The sequence below is a fragment of the Danio rerio genome, chromosome 4 (assembly GCF_052040795.2).
Source record: "Danio rerio strain M-AB ecotype USA chromosome 4, GRCz13ab, whole genome shotgun sequence".
In the NCBI taxonomy this organism is placed as follows: domain Eukaryota; kingdom Metazoa; phylum Chordata; class Actinopteri; order Cypriniformes; family Danionidae; genus Danio; species Danio rerio.
This window is the reverse complement of record NC_141024.2, coordinates 33595202-33613649: the sequence shown is the minus strand read 5'-3', so window position 1 is coordinate 33613649 and position 18448 is coordinate 33595202. Positions and strand designations below refer to the sequence as shown.

The 18448-nt window shown below is 40.2% G+C and overlaps 1 protein-coding gene and 1 long non-coding RNA gene across 2 annotated transcripts; both read right to left on the bottom strand.

Moving 5' to 3' along the window:
* Window positions 1–4617: 4617 nt before the first annotated feature.
* Window positions 4618–8032, bottom strand: LOC148680268 (uncharacterized). The gene is made up of 2 exons (XM_088650019.1): window positions 7760–8032; window positions 4618–7368 (listed from the first exon to the last, which is right to left on the bottom strand). The coding sequence occupies exon 2, from the start codon at window positions 6545–6547 to the stop codon at window positions 4745–4747; it is 1803 nt and encodes a 600-aa protein (XP_088506145.1). The 5' UTR covers window positions 6548–7368; window positions 7760–8032; the 3' UTR covers window positions 4618–4744.
* Window positions 8033–12075: 4043 nt separating this feature from the next.
* Window positions 12076–16200, bottom strand: LOC110438084 (uncharacterized). Its single transcript, NR_200098.1, is given in 2 exon segments — window positions 12076–15536; window positions 15928–16200. It is a non-coding gene; the product is annotated as an uncharacterized LOC110438084 (long non-coding RNA).
* Window positions 16201–18448: the final 2248 nt, after the last annotated feature.

Here is an 18448-nt window from a genome sequence, read left to right as displayed (position 1 = left end):
AATATTTCTCCTCACAATCCTAAAATAAAATGTTATAATTTAAAATAAACTATTTATAATTTGTTTTAGTGACCTAGTCAGTGAGCTGGGTTACACTCTCCCCTCCTGAATGCATGCAGGTCCCTCTGCATCTGGGGTTGAACAGTCACAATGGTGGGCACACTATTAAACTGTTCCAGGTTTTCTTCCAGGGAGTTGGTAAACGCTGTGCTCAGGCCTGATAGCAAGGACTGGATCACCATACTGAGAGGATTTCCCAACTGAGGATATTGAAGTCTTTTGGGGGGTTCATGGGATCTTTGACTGCGTCTTTGAGTTTTTTCAGGTTGAGGCATTTCATCTTGATCTATCAGAGGACTCTGGCAAGGGGTATGGTCCTTTTGTGAAGAAATATAATTTATTTCATTCTCTGTAGATTGGTGGTTAATTAATTCCTCTACATTTTCTCTTTCAGATTCACATAGGAGATCTTGATCTTCAGCTTCAGGTAAGTATGGTATATTTCTTTCCACAGGTTCAGGTAAGTTGTCATTAATGGGTTCATGCTGGATAGGACATTCTGTGCTTGGCTCTATCGCAGTTTCCACACTTGGTAAGTTCTTTGTTTGCCGATTTCTGATACAAGCAACAGGATTTGTATTTGACACAATTCTTGTTTCAATTTCCAAAGTCCTTTCAGGAGCATAGCTCTCACTTAGATCGTCATCTTCTGAATGTTCACTTTGAGATTCACATTTCTCAAGTTCTTTGGCAGAACTGGCTCTGGTTCTGGGTTTCACAGGCACTTCCTTATCAAGTGGTTCTTTGGGTTTGTCCATCAGTAGAAATCCACAAGGCAATAACAGATCTCGATGTAAAGTTCGAAGAGGTCCATCCTTCCCTTCAGGCTTCACTGTATAGACGGGCAACTCAACAGCCTTCTTGACTACAACATACACATCAGATTCCCATTTATCTGCTAGCTTGTGTTTTCCTCTCAAACGGACATTTCTCACAAGAACGCGGTCACCCACATTCAAAGTTGAGGAAACAACACGTTGGTCATACCTTGTCTTGTTACGTGCAGCCACTTTTGAAGCATTTTTAGTAGCAACCATGTAGCTCTCTTCCAAACGATTTTTTAGAGATTGCACATATTTTGAATGGGATTCAGGTTGACTGCTGACCGGTAAACCAAAAGCCAAGTCAATCGGTAATCTGGGTTGTCTTCCAAACATAAGTTCATATGGTGAAAATCCAGTCACATCATTCCTTGTGCAATTGTATGCATGGACGAGAGGTTTTACGAAATCCTTCCAGTTTGACTTCTCCTTTGTATTCAAAGTTCCCAGCATTTGAAGGAGAGTCCGGTTAAACCGCTCTACCGGATTACCTCTTGGATGGTAAGGAGTAGTTCTTGTTTTGGAAATTCCTGCAACTCTACACAACTCTTTTATCGTTCGAGACTCGAAATCTGGACCTTGGTCACTATGGAGTTTTTCTGGAAAGCCATAATGCACCAGAAAGTTGTCCCACAGAGTCTTGGCCACCGTCTGGGCCTTCTGATTTCTCGTCGGCACAGCCACAGCATACTTTGTGAAATGGTCGGTTATGACCAGTATGTCCTTAATGTTACTTTGGTCAGGCTCAATTGACAGGAAATCCATACAAACTAACTCCAATGGCCTGCTGGTTTTGATGTTAACTAATGGAGCGGCTTTCTCAGGAGGAGTTTTTCGTCGAATACATCGTTCACAGGTTTTCACTTTCTGCTCTATGGTCAAAGACATTTTAGGCCAGAAGAATCTGGATCGAACTAGATCAAGGGTTCGTTCAATGCCTAAGTGTCCCATCTCATCATGCAGTTCCTTCATAACTACATCACGAAGATTAACAGGTAATGCCAACTGATATGACTCACTTCCTTGCTCGTTCCTTTTCCTGAAAAGCACTCCATTTTTCATCACCAGGCGATTCCATTCTCTTAACCACAGGGCTAAATGAGAAGGTATGGTTTTAAGACAAGGCTTTTCCTCATGTTCTAGGTGTTTGATAATGATTCCAATTTCTGGATCTGCTCTCTGTCTTTCCCTTAAATCTTGCTCTGACAGAAGGAATATCTCACCAGATCGACAAGTTTCTTCCTGCTGGAATGATTGAGGTAAGACATTTTCACCAACAGCAAGAGATTCTACAAGGGTCACTGGTTGGTACAAGGAATCAGTGTGACTGTTTGACTGGCAAACTTCATGACGTTCACAGATGGCTTTTATTGCTTCTGATGAAACAACTGCACTTGACGCATCTGTGAGGTGATGATAAGCAAACTGTCGGATTCTCTCTCTCTCTTTTGTTGTTTCTAGATCATCAGGCATTGCTTCTTGTGGACGTCTGGATAAACCATCCGCATCCTGATTCCTGTTTCCAGCTCTGTACTGAATTTTAAAGTTAAAAGTTGACAGACTCGACAACCACCTGTAGCTGGTTGCATCCAGTTTGGCAGAGGTTAAAACGTATGTCAGCGGATTACTGTCTGTCACCACTGTGAAGTCAGCTCCATACAGATAATCATTGAATTTAGCAGTGACTGCCCACTTCAGCGCCAGGAACTCTAACTTATGAGCTGGATATTTCGCCTCACTCTTGGTAAGACCTCTGCTTGCAAAGGCAATGACTCTTTTCTGCCCATCTTGCTCTTGATATAGGGCTGCACCAAGGCCGGTGGTACTGGCATCTGTGTGCAACACATATGGCAACTTTGGATCAGCGAATCCTAAGACTGGAGCAGATGTAAGTTTTTCAATGACAGTGTCAAACGCTTGCTGACATTCCAGAGTCCACCTTTCTTCAAACTGTTCCTTTGGATTAAAGTACTGTTTGGTCTCATCTCTCTTTTTGTTACAATGCTTCTGCAGTGGTGGATATCCTGCAGTAAGATCATTGAGTGGTTTTACTATTTTAGAGTAATCTTGCACAAATCTTCTGTAGTACCCTGAAAATCCAAGGAAAGATCTTAACTCCTTTAGATTATTCGGTCTTGGCCAGGTTTTTAGGGCTTCTACTTTAGATGGATCAGTTTCCACTCCATGTTGAGAAACAATGTGGCCCAAGTATTTAACAGAGGTTTGACAAAACTTGCACTTTTCTGGTGAAAGCTTTAATCCAAACTCCTTAAGTCTTTTAAGCACTTGCATTAATCTCGTCTCATGTTCCTCCAAAGTTTCTGAGAAAACAATGAGGTCGTCGATGAACACAAGAACTTCCTTCCGGTTCAAATCTCCCATACAACGTTCCATGAGCCGTTGGAATGTGCTTGGTGCGTTTGTGATTCCCTGTGGCATCCGGTTAAATTCCCAAAAACCTAGTGGGCACACAAAGGCGGTTTTTTGCTTATCAGCCTCTTCCATCTCAATCTGATAATAGCCTGACTTTAAATCAAGGACTGAAAACCATCTTGATCCAGTTAGGACTGAAAAAGCTTCTTCCAGGTTAGGAAGGGCGTACGCATCCTTTATGGTCTGGGAGTTTAACTTGCGGAAGTCAATACACAGGCGCACAGAGTTGTTTTTCTTCCGTACAATGACTATGGGAGACGAAAATGGAGATTCTGACTCCCTGATGATACCTGCCTCCAACAGTTCTTGGAGATGCTTCCTGACTGCATCCACATCTTGGGGATGAATTGGACGAGCTCGATGCTTGAATGGTGTTTCATCATTAAGCTTTATTCTGTGTTTTACTTTATCTGTGTGTCCGTAATCCAAATCATTTAAAGCAAAGACATCAGGCATGGAGTTCAACACAGAGGTTATTCTCTTCTTCCACTCAGGTGAAAGTGGGGAGTTTCCAAAATCAATTGGGATCTTCTGTTCGTTTAACTCCATCTTCTCATTTTCAGCACTTTTCTTAGAAATTTCTCTCTCTACGATTCGTTCTACAGCATGAGCTTCAGCAATAATAGCCCTTGATGGAATGATCAGGTCAGTTTGGGTTTCATTTTTCACCAGAATTGACAACTGTGCAACACGTTGTCTTGCAGGTAAAGTGTGGAGACTGTTTGCCACTAAAAGACCACCAGGTAAGTGAGATGACATAGGTGACTCCACTGACACCAATTTCTTAAACAGAGGATTTTTTAACTGCATGACTCCCTCCAACACTACAACGCATCCTGCTGGTATTATCTCTTGTTTTCCTTTTAACCTTACAGATCCCACAGTTTCAATGGAAGCTTGTTGGTTCCTCTTCTCCAGTACATTTATGACCGCTTGATAGCCATAAAAGTTTGACTTGCAGGCAGATGTTTCTCCTTCAGTATAATTGGTGTACAGCACGTCCAGTGAGTTTGTGCCAATAAGTATTTGAGGTACAGTTGTTAGATCAGGAACTATCAAAGCCAGGGTCGGGATTTCAACTTCTACACCAAGAAATTCTTTGGGAAACTTTAAATTGAGCTCCACATAACCCAGGTAGGGTACAGACTGGCCATTGGCTCCTTCAACTTCGAGTAGGTGCTCCACTGACTTCATGGGGTGTCTGGATAGATGCTTTTTATAATAGGACATTGGAATTGTGGTCACCTGCGATCCGGTATCTAGAAGACAGCTGACTACTTTTCCCTCAATTTGAATACTTGCAGTGCATCTTGTTCCAACCAATCTTGCAGGTAATTTAGAAGTGCTGTTAACATTTTGCTTGTAGCTGTGTTTCTTTGGGCATTGTTTGTTTCCTCCAGTCTCTGTTCGCCCCACAACTGAGACTGATCTCAGTTTAAAGAATTCTGTAGATCCCATGCAGCTTGTCTGTCCCTCAGCTCACGGCGCTTTTCTTCAACTCTTTGGGGGTTTGGAGCATTTTTGCAGTGGACTGCTAGATGACCATCTTCTCCACACTGAAAGCAGTAACCAGGACGAGGTCTATTGGTAGAGTTCCAGGTGGGTCTTTCCTCTTTATGCATCTCTGGTCCCATTACATTGGGTCTGTGTCTCACAGGGAAATTTTTAGAAGCTGGAGATTTCTCAAAACATCTCCCTTGCACTACTGGTACAAGATGAGCCTGTAGTTCAGCAACTTGTTTCTTCAGTTGATTAAATTCATTGGCATCAGAGGAAGCTTTCTTTTTATTTTCTCTGATAGGGTCAGCCATCATTGAAGAAATCTTGGCCTGCAGCTTTGCGACTTCTTTCTTTAGTGCATCCAATTCAGACTGATCAGATTTACTTTTAGGCTTAGCTGACTTCTGCCTCAGACTCTCATGATTGTTCTCAACTCTGGGCTCATCAATTGCATCAGCATAATAGACAGACTGTTGGTGAGTGGCTGTTCGGAACTTGACTGGAACAGAAACATGCTTATTTATTCCAAGATGTTTTTTCATTCTTTCTTCTTTTAACAACAGTTTGTCTTCTGCAGTACGGATGAGTACGATGAGTTCAGCAAAAGAGGGGGGTGCGGCTTTTCTTCGCTCCAGCTGCAGATCTGAAATCAAATTGTTGTCCCAGCAGCCACGACAGAATTGTTTGAGAAGATAGCCTTTGCGTTCAGCCTCTGTAACACCACCTCGTCGGATTGTAGCGCTTAACATTACATGAAGACGATGCAGGTAGGCTGACGGTTTTTCTCCCTGGTTCTGCAGAGTGCTTATAAACTTCACTAGCAGCTCATCAGCATCCTCCACTGAGCCATACACAGATTCTAAAAGTTCAAGGCATTTGGTTGGTGAAACATCTGGACCAACATGCCGGACAACATCTGAGGCTGGGGGCAGCAGACTGTCAAGAATTTTTCGGGTTTTGTGCGAATCAGAAAGGGACTGGTCATTAATCAGAAAGTCAATGCTGGCCCTCCAAGTTTCAAAATCTGGTTCAGTGTTCTGTCTTGGGCTTCTTCCTGAGAAGGCTTTGAGACGGTAAGCAGCATTTGAAGAAGAAACGGCATCACTGGTTTTCACAACATGTTCTAAGACTACTCGTTGAATGCCAGGGGGATTCAGAGCACTTGTAGGTAGATTCAAGGATATGGTGTCTGCAGTACTAGCATTGTTGCTTATAGAATAGTAGGGTGACTTATCTGGTGTGCTTTCCTTGACAGGGTTTTCAGGTTCTGGAATCATTTGCACAGGTGTATCAGGTCTAGGGGAGTCAGATGCTGGAAGCTTCAAAGCATTCATCTTTTGCAGCTCCATTTGTAGAACATCCTGCAGAGGCTTTCCGCTGGCTTGGGCAATGGCTACCAGACTCTCCAAGTAACCTTCAGTTAGACTGCTGCTGGCTGCAGAGGCATACACGCTCCCTAGGCTGCGAACATGAAAGACAGAATTTGAATCCTGTGTACTTTGGATATCCATAGGGAGAGAGGGCTCCAAATTACTCATTGCAGTATCACAGTCGAACTCCACAATTGTATTATGATGATATTCTGATTCTGGATTATCAATAAGCAAGCTACGTTTGACTGATCCATATCTTTTCAGATAATCTTCTAACTCTTCATCTAGAGCAGAGAGTGTTAAGCCACTGACAATAACAGAATTCTGAATCTCAATATTTTCACGCTTGACAATTTCCATTTCTATTTATTTTAAATGCTAAAGTGCAATAAATGATAATTAAAACGGTTGAAATTTAGCTATTTACACTCCTGGCTGGCTCGCCAACTTTTCTGTAACCCTTATCTATGTGTTATTGATGCGTTTTCTATTGTGTTATTTTTACAGTATTTGCTATTTTCTTATTAGGACCAGATGTCAGAAGATTTTAATTCGCTCGCAAGAGTGTATAGAAATAACAACCAGTTTAGATAGATAAATAAGTCAGACTCAAAGATAAATTTGAATAACTGAGGTAAGTATATTGTTTAAGCAAGTTGGATGAGGAAAACAAAATAAAACAAATAAATAAATGTCAAAACAGTTCAGTTTAGTGACTACTAGAATAAAACAATAAAAGATATAATGAAATCACCACACTTCAGATGATAATCTCACTTCAGAAAAATTCAGTTTCACAAATCATATACAATGAGGAAGAAAAATAAAAAAAACGAAGGAAAAGATTGAATAAAAGTAGTAATTCAGAGTCCAAGTTCAATGTTCAACACTCAAAAGTTCTTTTAGCTCCAGTTCGATGTGAAAAATCCAAAAAATCAGTCCAGATAGAGAAAAAAAATCCAAAATTGAATAAAAACAAAAATATGAGCGCAGTGAAAGTGCAAGAATGTTTTGTCCTACCAGTTCAATGAGCAACAGATTAATTTACTTCCAGGCACGATCTTTCAAAAGAGCGGCTCGCCATGTCCGGACCGCCGAGAAAGCATCCACGGCAGGGACAGATCGGGATATTGTAGCAGAAACGAAAGGGGAACACACGCACACACACAAAAAAACCCGGCCTTGATAAAACACAAAGCCAAAAGAGAAACAAGGATTAATAACTCAATAAACATGTTTAAATAAAACACATTGTCTGTGTCACTCATTTCAGCATAGATAACATACATGCTAGTCAGTCACATGTTCTCACTGAATACATTTAAGTCAATGTACACGGCTAGCAAAGCTAGCGTCACATGCAATACATTTTCAATGAGAAATAAAGTCAAATAAAAGCAAATTCAACCAATGCACATTTTCGAAGTGCATAAACAATATTTACAATTATGTGGTAATAAAATAAACTCCAGATAAACATTTTTAAATAAATCATGCTTGCTTTCTATTCTAAACAGCTACAAAAACATGTCAAAACCAATTAACAGCTAATAATAATGATCTCTTACTCACCAAGGAAAGATAAAGATGAACAGGGAGAATAAAGAAGAATGTGTTTCGATCAAATATAAGTTTTCTATTCTCTCGATCGCATTAATATGCTCCGCTCGCACTTCTCTCGTTTCTATCACTTGTTGTCAGCTTCCTATCCTTAAAACCAGAAACTTTTGGGCTTTTCTCAGTCAATCACCGAAACAATATGATTTTTAGATCGTTTGGATTATCTAAACTTCTGTTTCACAGTGTCTAATGTTGTTCAATCTGCTCGCGCTGATTAATCAAAGTGACTCTCCGTCACCGGCAGCTCTCACACACACGCAAGGGGGCGGAGCTAACCTCCGACCTCCACCAAGTCAAAACTTACTTTATTCTCTATTTATTATTATTTAAACACTATGTATAAAATATAAATGAACTATTTAATATTTCTCCTCACAATCCTAAAATAAAATGTTATAATTTAAAATAAACTATTTATAATTTGTTTTAGTGACCTAGTCAGTGAGCTGGGTTACACTCTCCCCTCCTGAATGCATGCAGGTCCCTCTGCATCTGGGGTTGAACAGTCACAATGGTGGGCACACTATTAAACTGTTCCAGGTTTTCTTCCAGGGAGTTGGTAAACGCTGTGCTCAGGCCTGATAGCAAGGACTGGATCACCATACTGAGAGGATTTCCCAACTGAGGATATTGAAGTCTTTTGGGGGGTTCATGGGATCTTTGACTGCGTCTTTGAGTTTTTTCAGGTTGAGGCATTTCATCTTGATCTATCAGAGGACTCTGGCAAGGGGTATGGTCCTTTTGTGAAGAAATATAATTTATTTCATTCTCTGTAGATTGGTGGTTAATTAATTCCTCTACATTTTCTCTTTCAGATTCACATAGGAGATCTTGATCTTCAGCTTCAGGTAAGTATGGTATATTTCTTTCCACAGGTTCAGGTAAGTTGTCATTAATGGGTTCATGCTGGATAGGACATTCTGTGCTTGGCTCTATCGCAGTTTCCACACTTGGTAAGTTCTTTGTTTGCCGATTTCTGATACAAGCAACAGGATTTGTATTTGACACAATTCTTGTTTCAATTTCCAAAGTCCTTTCAGGAGCATAGCTCTCACTTAGATCGTCATCTTCTGAATGTTCACTTTGAGATTCACATTTCTCAAGTTCTTTGGCAGAACTGGCTCTGGTTCTGGGTTTCACAGGCACTTCCTTATCAAGTGGTTCTTTGGGTTTGTCCATCAGTAGAAATCCACAAGGCAATAACAGATCTCGATGTAAAGTTCGAAGAGGTCCATCCTTCCCTTCAGGCTTCACTGTATAGACGGGCAACTCAACAGCCTTCTTGACTACAACATACACATCAGATTCCCATTTATCTGCTAGCTTGTGTTTTCCTCTCAAACGGACATTTCTCACAAGAACGCGGTCACCCACATTCAAAGTTGAGGAAACAACACGTTGGTCATACCTTGTCTTGTTACGTGCAGCCACTTTTGAAGCATTTTTAGTAGCAACCATGTAGCTCTCTTCCAAACGATTTTTTAGAGATTGCACATATTTTGAATGGGATTCAGGTTGACTGCTGACCGGTAAACCAAAAGCCAAGTCAATCGGTAATCTGGGTTGTCTTCCAAACATAAGTTCATATGGTGAAAATCCAGTCACATCATTCCTTGTGCAATTGTATGCATGGACGAGAGGTTTTACGAAATCCTTCCAGTTTGACTTCTCCTTTGTATTCAAAGTTCCCAGCATTTGAAGGAGAGTCCGGTTAAACCGCTCTACCGGATTACCTCTTGGATGGTAAGGAGTAGTTCTTGTTTTGGAAATTCCTGCAACTCTACACAACTCTTTTATCGTTCGAGACTCGAAATCTGGACCTTGGTCACTATGGAGTTTTTCTGGAAAGCCATAATGCACCAGAAAGTTGTCCCACAGAGTCTTGGCCACCGTCTGGGCCTTCTGATTTCTCGTCGGCACAGCCACAGCATACTTTGTGAAATGGTCGGTTATGACCAGTATGTCCTTAATGTTACTTTGGTCAGGCTCAATTGACAGGAAATCCATACAAACTAACTCCAATGGCCTGCTGGTTTTGATGTTAACTAATGGAGCGGCTTTCTCAGGAGGAGTTTTTCGTCGAATACATCGTTCACAGGTTTTCACTTTCTGCTCTATGGTCAAAGACATTTTAGGCCAGAAGAATCTGGATCGAACTAGATCAAGGGTTCGTTCAATGCCTAAGTGTCCCATCTCATCATGCAGTTCCTTCATAACTACATCACGAAGATTAACAGGTAATGCCAACTGATATGACTCACTTCCTTGCTCGTTCCTTTTCCTGAAAAGCACTCCATTTTTCATCACCAGGCGATTCCATTCTCTTAACCACAGGGCTAAATGAGAAGGTATGGTTTTAAGACAAGGCTTTTCCTCATGTTCTAGGTGTTTGATAATGATTCCAATTTCTGGATCTGCTCTCTGTCTTTCCCTTAAATCTTGCTCTGACAGAAGGAATATCTCACCAGATCGACAAGTTTCTTCCTGCTGGAATGATTGAGGTAAGACATTTTCACCAACAGCAAGAGATTCTACAAGGGTCACTGGTTGGTACAAGGAATCAGTGTGACTGTTTGACTGGCAAACTTCATGACGTTCACAGATGGCTTTTATTGCTTCTGATGAAACAACTGCACTTGACGCATCTGTGAGGTGATGATAAGCAAACTGTCGGATTCTCTCTCTCTCTTTTGTTGTTTCTAGATCATCAGGCATTGCTTCTTGTGGACGTCTGGATAAACCATCCGCATCCTGATTCCTGTTTCCAGCTCTGTACTGAATTTTAAAGTTAAAAGTTGACAGACTCGACAACCACCTGTAGCTGGTTGCATCCAGTTTGGCAGAGGTTAAAACGTATGTCAGCGGATTACTGTCTGTCACCACTGTGAAGTCAGCTCCATACAGATAATCATTGAATTTAGCAGTGACTGCCCACTTCAGCGCCAGGAACTCTAACTTATGAGCTGGATATTTCGCCTCACTCTTGGTAAGACCTCTGCTTGCAAAGGCAATGACTCTTTTCTGCCCATCTTGCTCTTGATATAGGGCTGCACCAAGGCCGGTGGTACTGGCATCTGTGTGCAACACATATGGCAACTTTGGATCAGCGAATCCTAAGACTGGAGCAGATGTAAGTTTTTCAATGACAGTGTCAAACGCTTGCTGACATTCCAGAGTCCACCTTTCTTCAAACTGTTCCTTTGGATTAAAGTACTGTTTGGTCTCATCTCTCTTTTTGTTACAATGCTTCTGCAGTGGTGGATATCCTGCAGTAAGATCATTGAGTGGTTTTACTATTTTAGAGTAATCTTGCACAAATCTTCTGTAGTACCCTGAAAATCCAAGGAAAGATCTTAACTCCTTTAGATTATTCGGTCTTGGCCAGGTTTTTAGGGCTTCTACTTTAGATGGATCAGTTTCCACTCCATGTTGAGAAACAATGTGGCCCAAGTATTTAACAGAGGTTTGACAAAACTTGCACTTTTCTGGTGAAAGCTTTAATCCAAACTCCTTAAGTCTTTTAAGCACTTGCATTAATCTCGTCTCATGTTCCTCCAAAGTTTCTGAGAAAACAATGAGGTCGTCGATGAACACAAGAACTTCCTTCCGGTTCAAATCTCCCATACAACGTTCCATGAGCCGTTGGAATGTGCTTGGTGCGTTTGTGATTCCCTGTGGCATCCGGTTAAATTCCCAAAAACCTAGTGGGCACACAAAGGCGGTTTTTTGCTTATCAGCCTCTTCCATCTCAATCTGATAATAGCCTGACTTTAAATCAAGGACTGAAAACCATCTTGATCCAGTTAGGACTGAAAAAGCTTCTTCCAGGTTAGGAAGGGCGTACGCATCCTTTATGGTCTGGGAGTTTAACTTGCGGAAGTCAATACACAGGCGCACAGAGTTGTTTTTCTTCCGTACAATGACTATGGGAGACGAAAATGGAGATTCTGACTCCCTGATGATACCTGCCTCCAACAGTTCTTGGAGATGCTTCCTGACTGCATCCACATCTTGGGGATGAATTGGACGAGCTCGATGCTTGAATGGTGTTTCATCATTAAGCTTTATTCTGTGTTTTACTTTATCTGTGTGTCCGTAATCCAAATCATTTAAAGCAAAGACATCAGGCATGGAGTTCAACACAGAGGTTATTCTCTTCTTCCACTCAGGTGAAAGTGGGGAGTTTCCAAAATCAATTGGGATCTTCTGTTCGTTTAACTCCATCTTCTCATTTTCAGCACTTTTCTTAGAAATTTCTCTCTCTACGATTCGTTCTACAGCATGAGCTTCAGCAATAATAGCCCTTGATGGAATGATCAGGTCAGTTTGGGTTTCATTTTTCACCAGAATTGACAACTGTGCAACACGTTGTCTTGCAGGTAAAGTGTGGAGACTGTTTGCCACTAAAAGACCACCAGGTAAGTGAGATGACATAGGTGACTCCACTGACACCAATTTCTTAAACAGAGGATTTTTTAACTGCATGACTCCCTCCAACACTACAACGCATCCTGCTGGTATTATCTCTTGTTTTCCTTTTAACCTTACAGATCCCACAGTTTCAATGGAAGCTTGTTGGTTCCTCTTCTCCAGTACATTTATGACCGCTTGATAGCCATAAAAGTTTGACTTGCAGGCAGATGTTTCTCCTTCAGTATAATTGGTGTACAGCACGTCCAGTGAGTTTGTGCCAATAAGTATTTGAGGTACAGTTGTTAGATCAGGAACTATCAAAGCCAGGGTCGGGATTTCAACTTCTACACCAAGAAATTCTTTGGGAAACTTTAAATTGAGCTCCACATAACCCAGGTAGGGTACAGACTGGCCATTGGCTCCTTCAACTTCGAGTAGGTGCTCCACTGACTTCATGGGGTGTCTGGATAGATGCTTTTTATAATAGGACATTGGAATTGTGGTCACCTGCGATCCGGTATCTAGAAGACAGCTGACTACTTTTCCCTCAATTTGAATACTTGCAGTGCATCTTGTTCCAACCAATCTTGCAGGTAATTTAGAAGTGCTGTTAACATTTTGCTTGTAGCTGTGTTTCTTTGGGCATTGTTTGTTTCCTCCAGTCTCTGTTCGCCCCACAACTGAGACTGATCTCAGTTTAAAGAATTCTGTAGATCCCATGCAGCTTGTCTGTCCCTCAGCTCACGGCGCTTTTCTTCAACTCTTTGGGGGTTTGGAGCATTTTTGCAGTGGACTGCTAGATGACCATCTTCTCCACACTGAAAGCAGTAACCAGGACGAGGTCTATTGGTAGAGTTCCAGGTGGGTCTTTCCTCTTTATGCATCTCTGGTCCCATTACATTGGGTCTGTGTCTCACAGGGAAATTTTTAGAAGCTGGAGATTTCTCAAAACATCTCCCTTGCACTACTGGTACAAGATGAGCCTGTAGTTCAGCAACTTGTTTCTTCAGTTGATTAAATTCATTGGCATCAGAGGAAGCTTTCTTTTTATTTTCTCTGATAGGGTCAGCCATCATTGAAGAAATCTTGGCCTGCAGCTTTGCGACTTCTTTCTTTAGTGCATCCAATTCAGACTGATCAGATTTACTTTTAGGCTTAGCTGACTTCTGCCTCAGACTCTCATGATTGTTCTCAACTCTGGGCTCATCAATTGCATCAGCATAATAGACAGACTGTTGGTGAGTGGCTGTTCGGAACTTGACTGGAACAGAAACATGCTTATTTATTCCAAGATGTTTTTTCATTCTTTCTTCTTTTAACAACAGTTTGTCTTCTGCAGTACGGATGAGTACGATGAGTTCAGCAAAAGAGGGGGGTGCGGCTTTTCTTCGCTCCAGCTGCAGATCTGAAATCAAATTGTTGTCCCAGCAGCCACGACAGAATTGTTTGAGAAGATAGCCTTTGCGTTCAGCCTCTGTAACACCACCTCGTCGGATTGTAGCGCTTAACATTACATGAAGACGATGCAGGTAGGCTGACGGTTTTTCTCCCTGGTTCTGCAGAGTGCTTATAAACTTCACTAGCAGCTCATCAGCATCCTCCACTGAGCCATACACAGATTCTAAAAGTTCAAGGCATTTGGTTGGTGAAACATCTGGACCAACATGCCGGACAACATCTGAGGCTGGGGGCAGCAGACTGTCAAGAATTTTTCGGGTTTTGTGCGAATCAGAAAGGGACTGGTCATTAATCAGAAAGTCAATGCTGGCCCTCCAAGTTTCAAAATCTGGTTCAGTGTTCTGTCTTGGGCTTCTTCCTGAGAAGGCTTTGAGACGGTAAGCAGCATTTGAAGAAGAAACGGCATCACTGGTTTTCACAACATGTTCTAAGACTACTCGTTGAATGCCAGGGGGATTCAGAGCACTTGTAGGTAGATTCAAGGATATGGTGTCTGCAGTACTAGCATTGTTGCTTATAGAATAGTAGGGTGACTTATCTGGTGTGCTTTCCTTGACAGGGTTTTCAGGTTCTGGAATCATTTGCACAGGTGTATCAGGTCTAGGGGAGTCAGATGCTGGAAGCTTCAAAGCATTCATCTTTTGCAGCTCCATTTGTAGAACATCCTGCAGAGGCTTTCCGCTGGCTTGGGCAATGGCTACCAGACTCTCCAAGTAACCTTCAGTTAGACTGCTGCTGGCTGCAGAGGCATACACGCTCCCTAGGCTGCGAACATGAAAGACAGAATTTGAATCCTGTGTACTTTGGATATCCATAGGGAGAGAGGGCTCCAAATTACTCATTGCAGTATCACAGTCGAACTCCACAATTGTATTATGATGATATTCTGATTCTGGATTATCAATAAGCAAGCTACGTTTGACTGATCCATATCTTTTCAGATAATCTTCTAACTCTTCATCTAGAGCAGAGAGTGTTAAGCCACTGACAATAACAGAATTCTGAATCTCAATATTTTCACGCTTGACAATTTCCATTTCTATTTATTTTAAATGCTAAAGTGCAATAAATGATAATTAAAACGGTTGAAATTTAGCTATTTACACTCCTGGCTGGCTCGCCAACTTTTCTGTAACCCTTATCTATGTGTTATTGATGCGTTTTCTATTGTGTTATTTTTACAGTATTTGCTATTTTCTTATTAGGACCAGATGTCAGAAGATTTTAATTCGCTCGCAAGAGTGTATAGAAATAACAACCAGTTTAGATAGATAAATAAGTCAGACTCAAAGATAAATTTGAATAACTGAGGTAAGTATATTGTTTAAGCAAGTTGGATGAGGAAAACAAAATAAAACAAATAAATAAATGTCAAAACAGTTCAGTTTAGTGACTACTAGAATAAAACAATAAAAGATATAATGAAATCACCACACTTCAGATGATAATCTCACTTCAGAAAAATTCAGTTTCACAAATCATATACAATGAGGAAGAAAAATAAAAAAAACGAAGGAAAAGATTGAATAAAAGTAGTAATTCAGAGTCCAAGTTCAATGTTCAACACTCAAAAGTTCTTTTAGCTCCAGTTCGATGTGAAAAATCCAAAAAATCAGTCCAGATAGAGAAAAAAAATCCAAAATTGAATAAAAACAAAAATATGAGCGCAGTGAAAGTGCAAGAATGTTTTGTCCTACCAGTTCAATGAGCAACAGATTAATTTACTTCCAGGCACGATCTTTCAAAAGAGCGGCTCGCCATGTCCGGACCGCCGAGAAAGCATCCACGGCAGGGACAGATCGGGATATTGTAGCAGAAACGAAAGGGGAACACACGCACACACACAAAAAAACCCGGCCTTGATAAAACACAAAGCCAAAAGAGAAACAAGGATTAATAACTCAATAAACATGTTTAAATAAAACACATTGTCTGTGTCACTCATTTCAGCATAGATAACATACATGCTAGTCAGTCACATGTTCTCACTGAATACATTTAAGTCAATGTACACGGCTAGCAAAGCTAGCGTCACATGCAATACATTTTCAATGAGAAATAAAGTCAAATAAAAGCAAATTCAACCAATGCACATTTTCGAAGTGCATAAACAATATTTACAATTATGTGGTAATAAAATAAACTCCAGATAAACATTTTTAAATAAATCATGCTTGCTTTCTATTCTAAACAGCTACAAAAACATGTCAAAACCAATTAACAGCTAATAATAATGATCTCTTACTCACCAAGGAAAGATAAAGATGAACAGGGAGAATAAAGAAGAATGTGTTTCGATCAAATATAAGTTTTCTATTCTCTCGATCGCATTAATATGCTCCGCTCGCACTTCTCTCGTTTCTATCACTTGTTGTCAGCTTCCTATCCTTAAAACCAGAAACTTTTGGGCTTTTCTCAGTCAATCACCGAAACAATATGATTTTTAGATCGTTTGGATTATCTAAACTTCTGTTTCACAGTGTCTAATGTTGTTCAATCTGCTCGCGCTGATTAATCAAAGTGACTCTCCGTCACCGGCAGCTCTCACACACACGCAAGGGGGCGGAGCTAACCTCCGACCTCCACCAAGTCAAAACTTACTTTATTCTCTATTTATTATTATTTAAACACTATGTATAAAATATAAATGAACTATTTAATATTTCTCCTCACAATCCTAAAATAAAATGTTATAATTTAAAATAAACTATTTATAATTTGTTTTAGTGACCTAGTCAGTGAGCTGGGTTACACTTTGCCTGAAACGTACGCCTGCACAGACATCCTTATGATCCATGATCATAGAGATCACCAGATGACCAATAATTCTTGGCTAGAAATTGCACCAGCCATGGGAAAGAGGACAGCTTTTGTTAAAAGTTTGTAAAAACCTGAAGGATGTTCTTTAAAAGTCAAAGAGGCCATGGCAAAAGTGGAGACCCAGGTACATAATTACAGACAGGCCCGGATTGGCTAATCGGGAGGACCGGGAGAATTCCCGGTGGGCCGATCCTTTTTTTGGCCGCGAGGGCCGGTGTCCCTAGCTCCAGAATCTGTTGCTCTCAGCAGTCACACTTTTTAAAAATAATTTATTTATTTACTTGACCACAGCCTTCTTATTATTTTACCGCAGCTCTGCTCTTTTTATCTATTTTCTCGTAGCCTCGTGAGCAGGATGCAGCCTGCAGGTTAATGATGATATAACTAGATAAGTCACCATTCACCGTACAGCTGTTGTGGTACAGTGGTTAGTACGGTTAGATAAAGACGCGGCCAACCTGGGTTTGGTCCTTGTCTGAGTAACAATTTTTTTTTTTTCATTTTTATTGTTAAGACATAATACTGTAAGGGTTGTTGAACATTTGAAGTTCTGAAAGAGCTGTTTTCTCAAAAAAAGACATGATAATGTAATTAGAAACTGAATTGGAAATAACCTTATTTTAATATAGTCAGTGGTGAACTGAGGTGGGCCGGTCTGAGGCTTGAAACTCCAGGGCTGAAAAAGAGTCCCACTCCGGCCCTGATTACAGAATATGTTTTTCCATTAGTCGCAGGTTTTACACTGATTTATACGTTACAATTTTAAATTTAAAACAATTTGATATCAAAACTATAATTAAGGAACAAATTATTTTTTTGATAACTGGAAAGGAATATTTGACCCTATTGGCTTACAATACACTGATGCCATGTTTTTCTAGGCTTTATTGGTGATCATGGTCAGAAGTGTTGGACCATTATTCCCTTTTTAGCATAAGTATAGGACAGAAACTAGCCAGACAATAATGTGTGAATTGTGGAGTGGGCTAAATCTAAAAAAAAAACATGTATTTTTTAGTCAGTGTACTTTTTTGCTTTTATTTTTGCCATAATAAAATATATTTGTAGAGCAGCCCATGTTCTTTTGTCATTAATATTTTAATAAACTTCAATGGGTAAAACTGTCTGAGATATGAACAAAAGAAAGTGATGCATCAAAGTTTGATTTAAAAAATCTTGAATGGTTCTAAAAATGCTTATAATAATTAAAATAACTTATAAACACAATAAAAATAATTAGCTTAAAAATCTTGAATGATGGTAATGATATGACGTACACTGTTAAAAATTGTCCCGTTAAAAAACAGTAAAATACTGGCAGCTGCAGTTGCCAGCAATGTACTGTTATTTTACAGTATGTTGCTGTAAAAATACATGGACTACATTGATTTACACAATACTCAAGTGAACTCATTTTGCTCACTGAAAGCAACTGCCTCAACTTGGTCAACTGCTGAATGAGTTTATGAGGTAATGTGCTATATATGCTTAGAAGCATACTTATAATGATAACTTATTTTAGTTAATCAGAAAAGTTCGGTTTAACTCTAATGTCTTATTTTTCACAACAGCACACATACATGTAAATCTGGAATCACCAGAGAGATTCTGACTGCAACAGCAACTAAACAGCCGCTAACTTTAAATAAAGAAACATGCAGAATAACATCAGCAGTTCATTGTTCATCTTTAACTCATACACTGGCTCTACTCTCCTCCACAACGGTGACAGACAGAAGAAATTAGCTTCAGGTTTTACAGTAAAATACTGTTTTTTCCTTGATTTAACGGTAATCTACTGGCAGCTGTGGTTGCCAGCAATCTACTGTTTTTTTACAGTCTACTTCCGTTGTGTAAATTAACAGTATATTACTGTTAAAATACATTTTTACACTGTGTTTTTACCTCTCACACCTTTAACCCTTTAAACCCCAGAGCATATACTTCAGT

Bases quoted from the DNA above. Each gene is read 5' to 3' on its own strand.
- LOC148680268 (XM_088650019.1), bottom strand. From the start codon at position 6,547: ATGGAAATTGTCAAGCGTGAAAATATTGAGATTCAGAATTCTGTTATT.